At 29.6% G+C, this 19,094-nt stretch overlaps 2 protein-coding genes across 11 annotated transcripts in view; one reads left to right on the plus strand and one right to left on the minus strand.

Moving 5' to 3' along the window:
- The window catches only part of LOC113400061 (allantoinase-like), a 153,117-nt gene that overhangs the window by 125,663 nt on the left and 8,360 nt on the right, over positions 1-19,094 (minus strand). The window lies entirely within an intron of this gene.
- LOC113399815 (RNA binding protein fox-1 homolog 3) overlaps positions 1-19,094 on the plus strand; it is a 70,179-nt gene that overhangs the window by 15,221 nt on the left and 35,864 nt on the right. For 4 of the 10 annotated variants that reach the window (XM_064215637.1, XM_064215640.1, XM_064215634.1 and 1 more), the window contains exon 1: positions 14,414-14,779. The exons of 1 other annotated variant lie outside the window; for it this stretch is intronic. In XM_064215637.1, coding sequence (XP_064071707.1) covers positions 14,768-14,779 — 12 coding nt within the window. In that variant the 5' untranslated portion in view covers positions 14,414-14,767. Of the gene's footprint in view, positions 1-14,409; positions 14,780-19,094 lie in introns of those variants that run through there. 5 more of the 10 variants (XM_064215643.1, XM_064215642.1, XM_064215636.1 and 2 more) reach the window with 3 other exon arrangements.

Consider the following 19,094-nt stretch of genomic DNA (forward strand, 5'->3'; position numbering starts at 1 on the left):
TAACCCAAACTAAACTCGTCTCATCGGACCAACCTACGAGTACGTTTCTCATGATATTAACGATATTTTCAATTATTAAACTTTTACATTTCGAACTTTTTTAATTGTGAGAATATTTTAATGTGAATTACATTAAATTATATATTTTACAGTTTATCTTGTTGCTACTTCTAAGATTTTTAGCGCTATTAAAAATAAGTGTTGGGGGTCTTTTATTTATAACCGAGGTTTTAATTTCAATTTTAGTTTTCACCAAAATTCTCCCGGATTCCTTTTATGTAGGTAGTTATGTACATACATTCTATGTGAACAGTCTCGTTCATGCACACTTGAAAAATTCTCACAATTATCTTTAAAAAAATATAAGAAATTGTATTTAAAAATATGTATATTTTATATATAATATAATAAGCTCTGAAATATTGAAAGTATATCAAATAGCTAATACGTTATAGTTTAAATATTTATATGATGTCGGGTCAAGGCGGCCTTTTGCTGAAATTGTTGAATTTTCTGAAGTCCAAGCGAAGCGTGGGTAAGTGCTAAAAGCACGCGATTTCTAATAGCTTTTAGAAATATACCTTTTTAATAGCTCTTTATTCGATAGTAAGAATACGTTTAATTCAATTTATTTTTGATAAAATACCTAGCTTTGTAGAATTCAATTTTATATATTAATGTAATAAGTTACACATTTTAGTAACTTAATCAGTAATAATAAGTTATTAACCGCAAGATTCCTGTGTCCGTAGTGATATTTCAATTTTATTATGGTTTGTTTCCACTGAATACGTTTGTAACTGTTTGCAATTCTTCAGAAAATCAATATCAACACAATTCTGCAAGTATTTTTTTGTTGGTTCACTAAAGGGTAGTGCATCATATGAGTCTTGTGGTACGCATAGTATGATCAAGGTTTAGCTAAATCAAACAGAAATATTTAACTCAAGTAATACGCGTTTTACTATACAAAATAATTTTTCTTTATCTTGTTTAATATGTATTTTCGTACAAATTCTTCATGTACATAAATGCATACATGTGTTACCAATTACTCAGTTTTTAAGCAAAGTGCGCTTGGCTTTGTCTGTTACGACCCAACTTTCTAAAAGATGAAGTGCAGGTACATATGTAAACAAGACGTCGCAAATCATTCCTGATGTTTGCGCTTTATTTTGAGCTTTATTCATAGTTGTGTTTCATATATCGTGATTATAAGTTTGAATGCAGTTTATCGTATCGGGTTAACATTGCATAGACGTATTAGGTTAACATTATCATATAGAGGAGGGTCATATAGAGGAGGGTCATTTAAGGTAAGATACGACCTTTCTATAGAATCACGCAAGCACATGAAAATTCTGTGGTGTTGGTGCTTGCCTGGGTTTGAACCCGCAATCATCAGTTACAATGCAAGCGTTCTAACCACGGCAATCTCGGCTCTAAAATCTAAAATGTATTTAAACAAATAACACTCTGGACCAGTTGTAGCTATATTCAATTGACGTGATAGATTTATTCAAAGCGGCTCAAAAGCACTTGTAAAAGCTTTTGTGAAAAATGTATATTTTGATTGATGTCACTTGTTAAGGAACACTTAGGACTTAGGATTGAGAGAACAAATCATAAAATACTAATAGTAGGCTTTATCGCTTTCAAATATATTTATTTTAAATTAAATGTGGAATCGAGATATAAAGCATTGCAGAATTGTTAGCGGCGCCTGTTTTACGCATTTCTATCTATATAGCTTGTAAATGTACCAAGTATGAGACAATGACTCCTTTTCAGATATGGGGAAGCTAAAATAAGATCTCTATTTATTTTATTTCAAACTTATTTTAATTACATAATCATAATAAAATAATTATAGAATATTGCTATGAATATAAAAAAAAAATCTTTGACATAATATTTATAATATTATTATTTTAAATTACAATATATTACGCACAACCACTTTTACCTTTTTTATATATTAAAAATATGGTATGAATAGCAAAAAATTTTACACCATAAGACCTTTTGAAAAATAAAGCGCCCATCTTTAAAGTTTGCATATAATTAAATAAAAAAATTAAAACGATTAAAACTCAGCACGCGTAACCAAAGGGAAACGTGAATGTTATAATCAAATGTTACATAAAAGTATCTCAAACTTGACCTCGTGAGTTTACTCTCAACTCATCCAAGAAGATTCACATCATAACTAATAAAAGAAACGACACTTTTAACAGAAAAGGAAAGATAAAAAGTAGACAAATTATTTATAATTCTCTCCTAACATTGAAATGGATAAATAAATATGTTAAATACAGGCGTATTTTAGTACACTCGAACGATATTAGTTCGTTGTTGTTATTTGCTTATCAACAATCTTAGCAATTCAGCCGGACAGACTTCCGACTCGCGTTAGTAGCCTTTGATCACTAGAAGCGAATAAAGGTTTTAAATTAATTCGCAGGCTTTCTTTGTGATAATCACAAAATAATCATGGTAGCAGGCTTATTATTCTAGTAATATACAACATATATTGTATAATAGAGGATCATAATTATGAACAAGTCTTCAAATATTTTTTAAAAAATCATTAATAATTTAGGTATACTACTCCACGCAAGATTATATAGGCGCGATTAGAAAAGCGCAGAGTTAGTATTAATGATTTCCTGACAAATGTAAATTTAATTGTATTCGATTGACATGTCTTTGTAATTGTAATGGAAAAGTGTAACTACTGAGTTGTCTGCCGGTTTTTCCAGGTCGAATGAAAATATATTATTAAGTAAAATTCATGTAGAATTATTATATATTAATTCAGGTACTTCTATGATCTCCGTTATCAATCCGGGTCACGTCCGAGCACAATCAGTTGGTCATTTACCGTCGGATAAGGCTACGCTGTAGTAATTAATTTTTGTAGCACAATCATGTTCACCACATTTCGATATTCGAGCCCATGCCCTAATATCATTTTACGGATAAACATTTTTATTATATGCAAGGCTTTTATTTTTACTAAAACACTATAGCTCGACGTAATTTAATTATTATATCCATTAAGTAGATTTCCAAAGTTCAGTCTCGTAAACGTTAAGGCATTACTTGTTTAACTGCCTATAAATTATGAAAAGGAATATAAAACTCAGAATTAGCACGGGTATTAAATATGGGTTCATAAAACGGATAACTATATTTATTATTTTATAAATTTAGGTTTGTAAGAGTTTTATCCATGTTTACTTTTTACTGTTCACGAAATAGTTACGCCATCCATACTTCTACGTTTCCTTGCGTTCCAAGAGTAGTTGTTGAAAAATGAGAATTCGACACCAACGACCTAAAAACATCGACACTCATGTCTTTCCGCTCAGCTAGATCAAGCTTCGCGCGTATAATAGGCCTATTCTATCAAATAATACAAAAAAATAGTACCGCTTGCACAACTCCTACAATAAAACGGACTGTTAAAAATCGAATCGTAAGTTGTTAATTAGTTGAAATTATTAATAGTAAAATTCGAATCAATCATAAATTGGATTCTGTATAGGCCTTGGGTCCCTTATGCTTTTGGGTAATTATTGATTCCATAATATAGGTAATATTAATAAATGCGCATTAAAAACAGAATGGGTAATTTGCGTATAAAATAATAATTTCGACAAAAATGGTACATTCTATATACATATGTATATCTAACTGCCTTAAAGCTCCGTCCATATTGTGATTAATGTATTCGGATATTATTATGCATTTTATAAATATGATTTAAATAAAATATTTTATTATAGTCAAAAGTAGATATGAACCTATTAATATTAAAACGATTTATACAAGATCCCGTTTAGGCTGTGACATAAGTGGTCGGTTCAGCGAATACTTAATTTTCTTGATTCCGCAACGATCGGCCAAACCACAAAATTTTGTACACTATTCTACCCTGCGGACCTGGCTTTTCCGTTCCAAACTTTGCGTTCCAAATGATAAAGCGTGTAGTTAATGCGTTTTTACGGCGGGTTTACCAAAATAATTTTATAATAATAAATATAGGTATATGTAGATCTACTATATGCTTAACAAACAACTCGAATAAATTATATGTTTGTGTAAAGAACACATCATTTGTTCATTTAAAACAAATAATTTTTAATCTAAATTATTAAAAACTGAATACAAAGATATGTGTAAATGAACTAAAATTATACTTAATATATTAGACATATAATATATATTATAAACCAGAACGATTGCATGTATATTTGTATGGTTTTTAACTATTCAAAGATTCTTTTAGAGGTAACTTTGTGATTATTTTTTATCGCTGCAAATTATCATGTTTTCAACACATTATCTAACCAGCATATATCCTAAAGGATACCATATATTTTTCTGATTTTGTTTGGATCTTCATATACTTTTAGGCATTATAAAACTTGCGTCGAACTCCTGTAGTTCTCGTAATTGTAAAATGCCTTATTTTTAATTTCACTCCGCATATAACTCTCACTGGGCCAAATATTCTATTCTATAATGAAAATCCTGTCGATATATTTAACTTGACAAAATCATAAATTTAAATCGTTTGTTAAACAAAATTAACAATTAATACAAAAGCTTGGAGTTAATTCTTATTCAATTTCAGGCAGGATATACATTATATAAATGTAATTGTTGACATAACATAACTAAAATTGTTGATTTTAATTTATTTTACATAACTTTATATTTCAAATTTTGGAAAGAGAGACTACTGAGTTTCTTGTCGGTTCTCCTCGATAGAATCTATCTATTTCCGAACCGTTAGTGGTAGTTTTGCATTTAATACCATTCTGTTAAATGAAGATTCAAAAGTGTACTAGAAAAAAAAAAATCTAATTGAATAGATTTACTATCTATTTATAAATCAAATTAACAATTTAGTAAATCTGTTTATATGTTTTACCCAAACCTGCATAATTATAAATACTTCTTTGAGATTAAAGCCGAGAGATAATAACGAAAACCGCTCTTTCAACATTTATTATCGACCTACCCATCTGAACCGAGAGCAATTAGTGTTTTAACGAAATTATTTCTTTAATATATACCTACGTAAATATTTTAATGAATCATATTAAGTCTATGCCAAGCGCTTCCACCCTTTTTGCTCGGTTAGAAATCACCCAAAGGCGAAAATATCATAGGACAGGCTACTTTTCTTACGTTTTTTGTTTAATATTATAAAATTATGACCCGCGTTTTAAAGTTCATAGAGCATTAACAAAACATGTCCTAGTTATGTCACAGTTTAGTCAATGAAGATCAATACTAGCGACCCGCCCCGGCTTCACACGGGTGCAATGCTGATACTAAATTTACTACAGAATGTCTTAATATTCGTTCACAGTTTTTCAGTCATTCTAATGACTGAAAAACTGTGAAACAATAGAAACCGCTATGTCCCTGCGTTATAAATCTGTAATATCTTCGAAAATATTCATTTAAAGTACATGTTGTTAAGGGGCCATATTGATCTATATTAAATGCACAATGTATTTAAGATATTTAATTGGATCAGGATTAATGCTGTATTGCTTTAAAGCGCTTCGAAAATAAGCCATTATTTCTCGTAAAAAGTAAAGGATAAAAAATAGTTATTGTAGGTTATCCCTAAGAGATAGACAGCTACCATCGCTTTTTTGAAGACCTTTTTGAGGTGTACAATCCTGTCCATTATTTTGATCTATCTCGTAGGGTTCAGCCAGCGTTAGCAATGTGAGCGCAAAAAAAATTGTTTATTTACGACATCATTTAACATTCTAAAATTAATTATCAGTGTTTCTCTAATATATTGTGCATGTATTATACATATAATTCTTCCTCTTGAATCTATCTATTAAAAAAACCGCATTAAAATTTAAAGATCAAAGCGTACACAGGGACAGACAAGGGTAAGGGACTTTGTTTTATACTATATAATGATTAATATATTTTATCGGTGGCCTTATATGGATAACTTATAGAACTGCAAATAAAATAAAGATACGCCACGCTGATACCCATTACAGATGGAAAACATTACTTCTACAACTCTTCGCATCTACACAGTAAACCTACAACTTAATAAATAAGCATCGTGGCACTGATAAACGTATGCCCTTTACTCTACAATATCGCTGATACTACATTTAGTTTAGGTCTCACTATAGTATAGTATAGTATAGGGAATCATTGTACCTAAGCATCACCGGAATAGGAGCTGCCACAGTCTGTCATAAATCTAAGAACGTCATGTGCAAGTTCTACATATGTTACGAGTAAATGGTAAGTATAACTTTTTGAATGCAAACAAACCTTTTCTTTTATAATATTAGTAAGTTTCAGATAAGGACTGTTTAACTTTAAAAGTAAATTATTTTATATAAAATTAAATTGTGGTTAGGAGTTTGAACTTAATATGACCTGCACTCGTGAAAGCACTTGGCGTCAAAAGTGTAGCCGCCGTCATATAAGAGATTATAAACATTCAGAGCTACACACCGACTCTCATCTAAACCGGGATTCAATGTTGTTGAGACTTTCCGTGTGTTGCAACATTTTTGAAATAATATTTACCTAAAATAATTTCGCTTTATAAAACACAGCGTACCTACACTTAAGAAAGGGCATCGACCTAAGATATTATCTTAATATTAATCCATTATTTATTCTGCTCCTAAAATGTAAATACTACGCTATGATATAATTGATAATTATTCATTTCAAGCGAAAGCACATTACGTTCAATATTATAAGATTCACTCCCTCTACCACTTTATCCTACCCAATAATATAAATGTGAAAGATGGATTGTTTGTAACGATTTCGTGTTATAACTACTCAACCGGTGATCACGAAATTTTGCATACACATTGTCTCATGTACTCCTAACACCTCCCTCACATGCTAGCGGAATTGTGGGCGGAGTGGCTAGAGTGAAATAGAAAAACCGTATACCAAATGCTTCCCAGTTCCCAGTTTGTTACCTATAAGTACATTACTACCTAATTATTATTGTACAGCTATAATATATATATAACGGATTTTAGTATTGATACAGACGTGGTTACTTAATCGTAGGTTGAATAGAAATTGTAAAATTAATTAATTTAAATGATTTCCTCAAAACAATAATAAAATTTTAATCTAGTTTTTAAATACTTTACATTTACTTATACTTGCGTATTTTTTCCGGCTCAACTTATATAGCTTTTTACACTAGCTATTTATATCGGATGAAGTGCATCTTGCATTTCTTACAGTTGAAATTTGAATGCATTCTGTACAATATTGTAGCTGTTATTTTACCGTTTATTTTTTTGGATTAAACGTTTTTCTAAAACGTAAATCTTTAATAATAATATCATAGTTTGTAAATACATATTTATCAACTAGATTCTATCAATACCTATGTTATGCACAGACATACGTCATTGTTTTATAGGAATAAATTTAAAGATAAAGTGAAAAGTACATCAGTCAGAGAGATAGGTCACGCCTGACCTCGATCACACCTTAAAGGCAGCGTTCGGATTAACAGTGTATACATTATACAATGTTGTCTTAAAAATATAAATAATTTATCCATTTTATACATAATAAACTATACAGTCATGACAAAATATAAACCCATTTGTTTATATTTTGTTCATGACTGTTCAGGTGCAATATTGGCTGTCTTCGACAAAATTAATGCTAACAGTTTATACATCACGAAAGTACAAAAAAAATATATATTAAGTGAATAGTTGATCTTTTTATATGAATTAATGAGCTACATAAATAAGATTTTAAAAACAATTTTAAGAACAAAATTTTACATATACATTAGTTTTACTATCATTTCGTTTTCTATAATATTTCATTTGGATTGGAAAAACTATTTACAAGAATTATTAAACATTAAAAAACTGTCTTTAATTCAGAAGATTCATTCGAGTTTCAGATTGAATCAAAAAATACATTCGATGTGCTCAAAGTATTCTATATTTGTGAAGGTGAATGCATGAATCTGAGTGTAGAACCTTGCATATTGTATAATAATTTATATTATATTATATTTTTTATATAAAAAGACAAATGATGATATCGACTCCGAACCAATATTATCCGACGCATATTTGCATAATGAATACCTGATTAAGTATTCATTCAATTCGTTTCACCAGTTTCTTTGCATTAAAAAACAATGGATAAAAAGTAGATGAACGTTGTTACTACGGGCGTAAAATGCGAAATTGATTTTTACATCGCGTTCGTTTTATAATACACTGCTAAAAGTGATTATATTTTCTTTTATACTCTTGGATTGTGATGTATGGCTTATCGAAGCTTTGATGATGTTTTATAAGACATAATTATAATCCTTGGTAATAAACAGCGATAGTATATTTATGTATACTCGATTATAATATTGATATTGAGTTGATGTAATCTATCGAGAGAGGGGACGGCCCTAGCGCCTCTAGCTGACTAAATTAATGTACGAGGTATATGGAACTGAATAAAGACATGTTTCTACAGACTAAAAGTATAATTTACATAATTCAAAAATTCATAGTAATTTTCAAAAAATATTTATACAAAGTTTTATTAAAAATTTAATTGATATTAACTGTTTTCTTAAAAAGTAATACAATGCTAGCCTTAAAAACTGTTAAAATTAGACCACCAAACCTCACCTCAGACTACCTTTTAATTCTCTACTTTTTTTCGATAATATAAGTTTTATAGGAGAACATACAAAATAGCAACAGTAATGAGATTCTTTGTGACATTCAAAAAACAAAAGTAAAACTTGTTTCTGTGGTTACTTTAATTTTAGTTATTGTATTTTATTTTATAACATACTTGCTATATGCAGAGTTTACCTGGTGGCTAGAACACATTCATCAGATTGAAGATTGCGAGTACAACCTCAGGTAAACCCCAATTAATTGATCCTGAATTGGAGCAACTCCTAACCTTCTCCTCGAGATGAAAGTTAGCCCAACTATGGGAAATTAACAGACTGTTCTTACCTCTATGCTAACTAATGGCTTAGCTAAGCCATGCAGGCTTAGATGTATTGAATGCTGCTTTATTTAATGATACTATGTCAGAAATCTTTACGTATATGTCAACAGCTCCTACCGGCACAAATAGCTAAAAATTATTCAATTTTATTAGTGAATATGACCGTGGACGACTTCATAAGATTACTTATCAAATATAAAAAAAGTAAAATGAAATAGGGTTATATTATTAAAAGTTTACAAGCGAAGCCTTTAATTTTGTAGACGGAGCGGTACGCATAGATAGCAATGTGTATTTAGGCCACTCGCGCATTTGCATTTTGTAACTCATTTAATATACTTTTAATATATTCAAGCTCAGTAACATTAACTTAAATGAATAAATAGTAGTCCTATTAAACTTTTATTTTCACACTACAAATCAACATTATAATTTACTACAGCATTAGCCCGCAGCTTCGCTCGCGTTCTAGAGATTGGTCGTCAGGTGTTAGGCAGGTAGCCTATTTCTTTCCTTGAGCTTGCTCCATAATAAGTTTAAGCAAATTCGATTCACTTGTTTGGTCGTGAAAGAGTTATAGACAGACAAAAAACATTCGCATTTATAATATTAGTATAGATTCTAACGTTCACAAATTGTCGTTTGCCTTTCATCCCCACCATCAGGCCAAAAGTAATATGCCATTTTTAACATTAAAAATTAATCATGTTTTTGTATCCAAAGCCATATTTTTTTTAAAAATCATTATGCAATAAGTAAACGAGGTAAAAACAATATTCTTCATGAGAATTACTATGTGCATTAAGCTGAATTTACTGTTTCTCGACGATTCTTCGTTTTCTTTCTGTGGCATTTTATTTTTAAAGATGTTAATTTTGACTTTCTTTTTTCAGTAATGATTTATAATAATGGTTCCTTAGAGGTGACAATAAGTTTATCAGTTTTGCTCTTAGTTTATTCTGGAAAATATCTTATTTTGTGTAAAAGAAGGGAGAAAAGGAATTGGCTTTGAAAAATTTGACTATAGCGTATGGTACACTTTATTATTACTTTTGTATCCAACCACATTTTTGCTGTTGCACATGCCATTATCTTCAAACTGAACGTTCTTGACAATAATCACTTGTGACATGTTACAGACAATCTAATTACTAATTACAAGAAAAATAGTCATATTAAATAATATTCTTACAAATTTAACAATCATTTAACCAACGTAATTACTTGATAAATGATAACTAACTTTAAGTAGCTCTTAAACAATCTAACACAACGTAGTCATTAGACGACCCACCCGTGCCGCCGCCAATTCTGTATTTATTTAGTTATTATTTACTATTATTCCACCACGACAAATTTACTAATCGAATTATATAGACCTCATTGGAAATATATCTATGTAATTAGTTATTAGTATTGTATCACAGCAAATACTACAACAATCATAAGTAAGTACTATTGAGGTTCGTCTTTATATAATTCATCATCTTTAGATTCCTATTTATTTCGGCTCAGGAAAAAATTCTAGCACTGCATGTAATAGGATTTGTTAATATATATAACAAAGTATTCTGGATTTAATTGATTTGATTTTAATTAAATACTTAATATTTTTATTTTATATTTAATAATCGTACATAAAATAAATCTCCCTATTTACATAAATTTTATTTTCTATTTCTATGTATCAATATATTTGATCTTAATATAAAAAGCTCCAAGTGCACCTTTTTGATAAGTATCAAAAAGCCCGATATTATTAAGTTCATCCTTCCTTTATTTCCTTCGACATTCTTTTCTACTCATGATTTAAGTTTACATTTTCCAACTTTATTTTGTAAAAAAATAATTATATACCTATACACATTTATATTAATTTAAAACTAATAATATATTATAATAATAATTGAATGTTGTTATCTGATGCTTTAAATTAAAAAATCTCAAATAGTATCTAGTTATACATTATTATATTTAAGGTTTTTAAGTTTAATGACTTCGTCTAAAAGACTGAATAAAAAAAACACATATGATGACGTAATAACAATTTGAATTTTAAAATTAGAACATATCGGCTAAAATAACTTTGACTAAAAAAAATAACCGCTAATTATACCTATTATTCCAAATAAAAGATGACCTTTTTTTCGGCCTGAAATAGATAATCGACATTATGAAAGCTAAGTATCTTTTATTGATAGAGTGGTATCAAGACTGGGACTATATAAATGGTTGTATATGGGTAAGTTTTAACTTGTTATAAAATTATTTTTATATATAATTAAGTATTCTATAAGTTTGCATAATTAATAATTTAATATTACTTAATTAAAATAATTAATTGTTATTATTTATTTAATTATTAACTAATTTCCTAACAAAACGTTTTGTAAACAAGTTTGTACTTCGAGACATGGATGTTTTCTGTTCTTGAAAAGTAGTACAAGATTTTAGTAAAGCTTGGTAAGCGGTGTCTGTGATTAAAAATAGATAGACACGCTGATGACTGCCATTTCTGACACACGAAAAGTACTGGCTTGATCAAATATATTTTGTCAAGCCAGTACTTTTCATAGTAGATGTTAAAATAAAATTGATTTTATTTGTTTATTAATATAGATATCTCTCTTCCATATTCTTTCAATACATTTACGAAATATTACGAACAAGTGTCGATATCTAGCGGAAACCATCGTAAACTATGAAGATAATACGTATCAGGGTACAATAAATCAGTTATAATACACTAGAGTGCGGTGTGATATACTTTACACTGTGTATTAATAGATGGCGCCCTATACTTAAATGCGCGTATGTTGAATGACAGTTGAAATTGTCTATAATTTTTATTTGTTTTTTATAATATTTTCTCTTAAAGAAAAATTTATTCATAATCATAAATAATCATACTTACTAATATAACGAACTATATAACCATTTAATAATATAAAAATATAGAGCTCTTTAATTATTTTTTTGAGTTTGAATAGCTAATGTTTAGAACTATTATAAGTAGCGGCACGCTATGATGGCCGTTTTGATGTTTGCCCGCTCATGAAGTTTCGTATTTAATAAATAATTACATCAAAGGAGCAAATTGTTGTTCTTTATTGTCAATAGTGACGTGCAGTTAGTCATAAAATTTATCGAATGTGATTTCTAAACTACAAATATTAGGGTACCGCGAAGATAACTTTTTTATATATTTTTTTGCGTAAACGTGTACGTCACACTCTCACACTCGACCTCGTAGTCGGTGTTATATTTGTGTTGACAGTAAATATTTTATCTATTTTATAAATTATTTATTTTATTTTATTTTTTCGTTCGAATATATTACTTAAACTTATTTTATATTTTTTTTATTAAACATTATTAATCAGATACTACTTGCAACAAAAATTTGAATTAAATTACTTGCAAAAAAACAAAGATTTGAATATATTATATCGATAATAAATTTACATTTCACATCACTTTTTTAATGTGTCAAAACGGCCATCGTATCTTGCCGCTAGAATAATTGGATTTAAAGATCTGTTTGCATTTTAAAGGACAATTCATGAATATATTTATGGACTATTTAAAATCACGCTACGAAAAGGACCCCAGAAACGTTATATTTATTATTTTTTATTGACAACATTAATTGACAACTAAAGTCCAAATCGACATACATAATTCTCCCTTTTTCTGCCTTTGAGCCACTAGGTTTCTGTAGTTATTTCGAAAAACGGGCAATCTTTTTGTTATAAACCAAACCGTTTTGTTTTAAGCCTGCGATTTATTTATATCTGAACATAAAACCGATGTTTGTTTTTTTCTAAAACAACCATCCTAACCAAGTCGGATAAACGCCTGCATGCCTGCTACCTGCAAACTTTTCGGCCTCGCAGCAGTCTTACAATGTGTATCTAGTTTTTTACACCGTCTAGTTAGCACTAAAGTCAGCTATCGCCTAAGGAAAAGGGTTGGTCGAAATTTCTCGATGGCTCTTGAAACCTATAGCTCTTGTTTCCAATGTCATCACAATTTATTGTAATCACAACACAGCTCGTGAAACGTGCGTGAGTATTTTAACTGCATTGCTCAATATCTAGCGTTGAGGGAACCCAATAGTTTTTCAGCAGACATATGTATAATTTTAAAGACGTATTAACGAATTACTATAATTCTCAACCTCTCATATGAATTCAGGCAGGTCAGCTTTGTTTTATTTATAATTATAAAATACAAACATGAAAACATACATTTTACTACAAGCATAAAATCTGAAATAAGTTCCCTTGAATCCTCCACTCGAGTTTTTAAAAAAATATTATGTACAATAATTTGTACGTATTTGTCCTCTTATAGCTAACTTTCATCGTCCGTGGTTATTCATTCCAAAAAAAAAATGAACTGGATTTCTGAATCATTCCAAATGGATTTGAAAACTAACCATCCCATTCCATCTGTATTACTAAACTCTATGAAACAAACAGATGTGTGCAATCATTTACCATACGTTTTATCATGTGTTACTATTTTGGTTTTTGAACAAACAATACATATTTCATTTTTATAATTGACTACACAGGCCTTGAATATGTTATTTAAAATATGTAATAAATTAATAATAATAAATTTATTATCATTATAAATAAGTTAATTAATAAATAGCTTGTTTAATTAACATATTTAATATAATATACATTTTAGAAACGGTAAAAATGTAATGAGAATTTCAGTAAATTTTTATTTTCACTAGTATACCTACAGTAAAAGTTAAGAAGATTACACACTACTATTGAAAGCAAATACTACGTATTAATTGCATTTACTCACTTACCTACTTTAATGAATATAAAATATATTATCGATGTATACCGTTTTAAGAATATATTTTGCATTAAAATATGCTTGTGTGGAACTAAATTGGTACAAAATAATAGGGAGCGCAGAGCACACAAGTTGGGATGACGCTGGGACTGGGGGGCCCGGGAGCGATTCATTGATCCGAAGAACTCTCGGTTAAACGACAAGGACATACAAAGGAGACCGTAGTTGCTGAGCCTCTCGCTCTTTTCGCTATAAAAATTGTAAACAATTGCACGCTTTTTTGGCTTAAGATCTAGGATTTAGTTTAAAATGATAAATATGTACGTATTTAACAATTAGATAGGATATGTTTAATAAAATTAAGTGAAATTTCATTCGAAAAAAAAACTGTTCAAAGATTTTTGTGATTATAGTTATTAGCACTATTTATACATACAACAGTTATGTTGTCAGTAAAAAATATAATTCTCTTAGCTCCCTTTAATTCAACTAAGTTAAAGCACCGAATAGAGCAGTTGTGTTTAACATATAAGAATAAGATGGCCTATTCGCAGTTAAACATCCGAGCCCATTCGGAATATCGTCTCATCTCTTTCTCACAGATGGCGGTTCGCATGGGTTCGTTAAGTCGCCGCCACGCGCGCCTGTTCGTTGTTGCACATCGACGTCAACCGCTTTCAGTGCTATAGCGCGTTCCTCCGCGCTATATCTACATAACCTAAAAATTTACAAATTGTTCATATTTCACTGTTAATATATTTAATACTCATGATTACCTCGAGTTTATAAAAGTTGTGGTGTGAAGTTAACGCCCAGTCGAGTGGCGTTCGTTGAGTGTATTTTTGTGAAACACAAAGTAAATATAAACGGCAAGCTGTGGGGTTCAGGGGCCTTTTTTTTGCCGCCGCAGGGGATGTACTATCCTGTAAGTATTTTGATCTATTTAAATAAACTTGAGCCAAACCTGTGTTGTTTAACGGAGATAGTAAAAAAATGGTATTCAAATTTACAAAACTAAATCTTTATTTGACTATTATAGTGTTCAAAATATATTTTGACGCATGGCGTTTCTCATGGACGTGACTTGCTTACGAAGTGAAGGTATTATTTTGTGTAAATTGATGTATGAAATCAATTTGAGGTGTTAATTCTTCTCATAGCCGGTACGGGTACCTACCAATTTTTTTAATAAAACAATAGACGACTCACGACCGTACGGAGTGAAGTTGTTGCAGGCTTGCTATAGATATTACTACCAAACCACTACGACTATATAAATACACACAATAGCATTGTAAATTGTATAGTTGTTTTCATTCAATGGCGACAATTCTTTATTTATATTGTTATTTTATCACTTTGTACTTAATTATAAATATATTAAAGTTATTTTCATTTGTGTTAACAAAAATTATAAGTCGGTAATTTAAACCAAGCCTAAATAAATATTGTTCATTGATTTTAAAAGTAGCTTGTTTTAAGTAAGTAACTAAACGATCCAATCCATTGTTGTGACATTGAACCGTGAATGAATTTGTTATTGCTGTTTCTTTCTATACAAGGATATTTTTGCATGGGTAAAAGAGAAGCAATGTAATAATAAAACTAGGATCCAGGTACCTACCAAATCGTATAAATATAGCAAAACTGGGCGTTAAATAAAAAAAGTAAGTTAAAATGTAATGAACAGAAATCGAGGATCTGAAATTGCATTGTAATTTTCGTTTATTTAGCGCATGCGGTATTTTTATCTCCGTCGCCCCTCAGAAGCTGTTTGAACAGTTCAGAGGATGAAAATATCACCCTATACATGGGAATGTCAGTGTTGTTATGATCAAAAATGTGTGGTAAAGGAATTTGAATAAGATAATATTACATAGTTAGATCTATATTTATTAAAAGAAAATTATATAAAGTATAATGAAACAGTGCCACAAACATTTATTTTCGTTATCAAGTATTTACATATTAAATGGTTATAAATTATTTTGATTTTAAATATCACGTTAAAGTTGTTTACTGCAACATTTTTATCGGAGTCTGATTATTTATAATTACACAGACATAATAACATTAAGAAAAACAAAGCAGTATATTCACTGTGCTTTGTCCGAATATTTTCGAAATAAAGTAAATGTCATGCATGTTATATACAATGTCTCGACTCACGAATGTCTGGCATAGTACCTACTTCTTTGCCAAAAAACATTATTTTTGGTTATTTGACTGTTTTATATTTAAATGTTATCTTTGTTCCTCAAATAACTACCCTTTAATATAAATCAGCTGTTAATTGTAACTAACACAAAATCTTAAATTAACCGATAACCTATTAGTTATAGAATTTAATAAGATGTAGGTAGGTATATATTAACGATCGTATCTAGGGACGGAATGAGTATAACTTTTGATTACGACATTAAAATCAAATTTTTAATAGGAACAATCCGCATCCATGCTAATAATGGCTTTAATTGCTTATAGAATGAAAATAATATTTTTGTTAAATTAAAATTAATATAAAAACCTTATTTTACAGAACTTATCTCATTCTCTTTTATTTGTAAATAAACATTTTGCAATATAAAAGTTATTAGAGCGTAATCTATGCCGCGTGATATTAGCGATGCAGTTCAACAGTTTAGTACATATGCTTGATGCTAATATCTGCAACAATTTTAAGCCGGTTTTTAACTTTTCTTGTTTTTGCGGCTAACGACAGACGATTGTGCTCCATGCTTACGCACCGGTGATCTTTACGACGTTCATTTCGCTCATATTGAAGCTAAATTATACCGGCTTTGTACGGTCTTATTTCTGTAAATTCATCTCAGTCAGTATGTATGAAAACATACATACAATTGTACTTAAACCCGCATATTCGCAATCGCACCCCTCACACCTGCGACGACCCGGGTTTCAATTCTTTCTGAAAAAGACGCAGCGTGGGAAACCAGTGTAACACTTAATGGTTAATTCTACATTAACGTATGTGATCTAACGAGCTGGGTGTCACGAGTCGTTCAGTATTGTGACGTCGATTGTAAATGTTATCAGTCGCAATTCACGATGTAAAAAGATCGACATTTATCGATTATATAATATGTATATTATTAATAATATGATAAATAGCAATAAACTAATTAATATCTATTATATTCAATCGATTTTGTGATTTTATTATTGTTAAATCTGTGTAATATAATCGTATTAAATAAATCGGTATTAAGAATTTATTTTAAGTAGGTAGGTAGGTATATAAGAGATTATGTTTTTTAGCAGTTTTTGCCAAAAAATTAGCAATAGAGGCAACGATATATGTACATATAAACAAGCGAGCAACATACGAAACATATTCATATTTTAATGAATTACACAACATTTAGCTTTATAAATCTGCTTAAAAATATGTTTTTTATTATATTTTAAAGTTGGATTTTGATTTTTGACAGTATAATGCGGTCCACTAGTTCAGAAAATTAATTTCAATTTTTCCTAACTTGAGATAAAATTCAAATAGCCTGTTTTCAAAGCATAGATTAAGTTACCATTCGTTTCATAAACTTTGAATAAATCGTATTGAGGCTGCTGCGGCTCGTTATTGTTATTCGCTCAATCATAAAAACAAATTGTAATTTGGCTTAAAATTATTGATAAGTTCAGATAACAATACTAAAAAATGGTTGAGAAGATTATAGGAACTGGTTCACTACTTCAAGGTGAACATGATGCAGTCTGTAATACCCACAAATTATTCTCATAACTCCCTTTGTTCGTATTTTGAGTTCACGGACGCGATAACTTCAATTCATCCGGCTACCTGCCCAGGAACCGTTCATTTTTGTAGTTCTTACAGGTAGCTATTGTTAAATAGATTTCTGAGAAAAGATTTGAGGGTTCGCGAGGCTAGGCTTTTATATAATCCTTTTATCGTAACGTAAGTGTTGGTTACAAATAACATAACTTCAACTCTGTTATTTATAAACGTAAAATAACAATTATTTATAGATTTCAAAGCTTTGTTTTCTTTCTTCAATAGGTAATTTGATGTGCTGAGAGGTCGTGATAATATCGTTACATCGTATTTTATTTTCGTTTTCTAAATCCTTTATTTTTTATTTATAAAAACTCACATTCACATTTGTTATGCAGGTAAATATTAAATTGTGTTAAATTTACACAAGGTCACTCACCATCGAAGCAATGTCAATGAGTTTATTAAAATATATTTTTGTTTGTTTATTGTTAACAATAGTTATACATATTACTGTTCCATAAGCGACAAAATATTATTAAAACGAAATGTAATAGATGCTACTAGATGCGTTATTATATAAAAGTAGCACAGTGTTCTGCAATATCTTTATAGGGGCCGAACAAATCGAGTAATCACGTCTTGTTGCTTGCATATTACCGGTGCGTGTTTGTGACGTCGTACGAGTCTTCAATTACACTGTTCAACGTACGTTGAGCTCTAATGTTCCTCTATTACATGCACTTTCTAACTGAGTCTCGCTTTTTAATACGCCACGATAAACCATACCACCTTTTTAAATGTACTAACCGATTGTTAGTTTTTATTCTATTCCCGAAATTTACGTTAAGACGACTTTTAATTATGCTGGTTTTATCCTGTAACAAATACACAAATATGTAGGCGTATTACGTCTGCGTTTTAAAATATAAATAACGGATTTTATATATTCTTATAAAAAAAAACTATATCTGGCTTTGTTTGTCTGTAATTTATTATTCAATAAGAACAATAATTTTACGAACTTGCCAAAATGTTTTCTAGTCGAAAAAATCTTATGATATATATAAAAAAATATATATTGAACTTTTAAAATTGACTGTAATAAATAACATTTTTAAAATTTTATTTAAAGTGTTAATTTACATTTTAATGTATTAATGTTTTTTTTTGTACATACGCTATTCGACCTCTGTGAATGATAAACTTTGCTAACACTAGACGTGTTTAAGTTTAACGGTCTTTTTTTCTGATTCGTTTCATACAAACATATTACAACGAAAATAATTGTTTTGTATAAGAGGTACTTAAAAGGTCCCTAGAAAACAGTAATTATATCATTAATTAAGACAGCAGACTCTCCCTTTAAACTCAAGTAACACAATTTACCTCTATAAATAGAAAATAAAAATAAAAGAAATACCCAAAATATACCTACTTGTATTATTTTCAAAGAAACGCATTTAAGCTTGAATTTATGTATTTA

This window comes from Vanessa tameamea, chromosome 8 (assembly GCF_037043105.1).
Source record: "Vanessa tameamea isolate UH-Manoa-2023 chromosome 8, ilVanTame1 primary haplotype, whole genome shotgun sequence".
Classification (NCBI taxonomy): Eukaryota; Metazoa; Arthropoda; class Insecta; order Lepidoptera; family Nymphalidae; genus Vanessa; species Vanessa tameamea.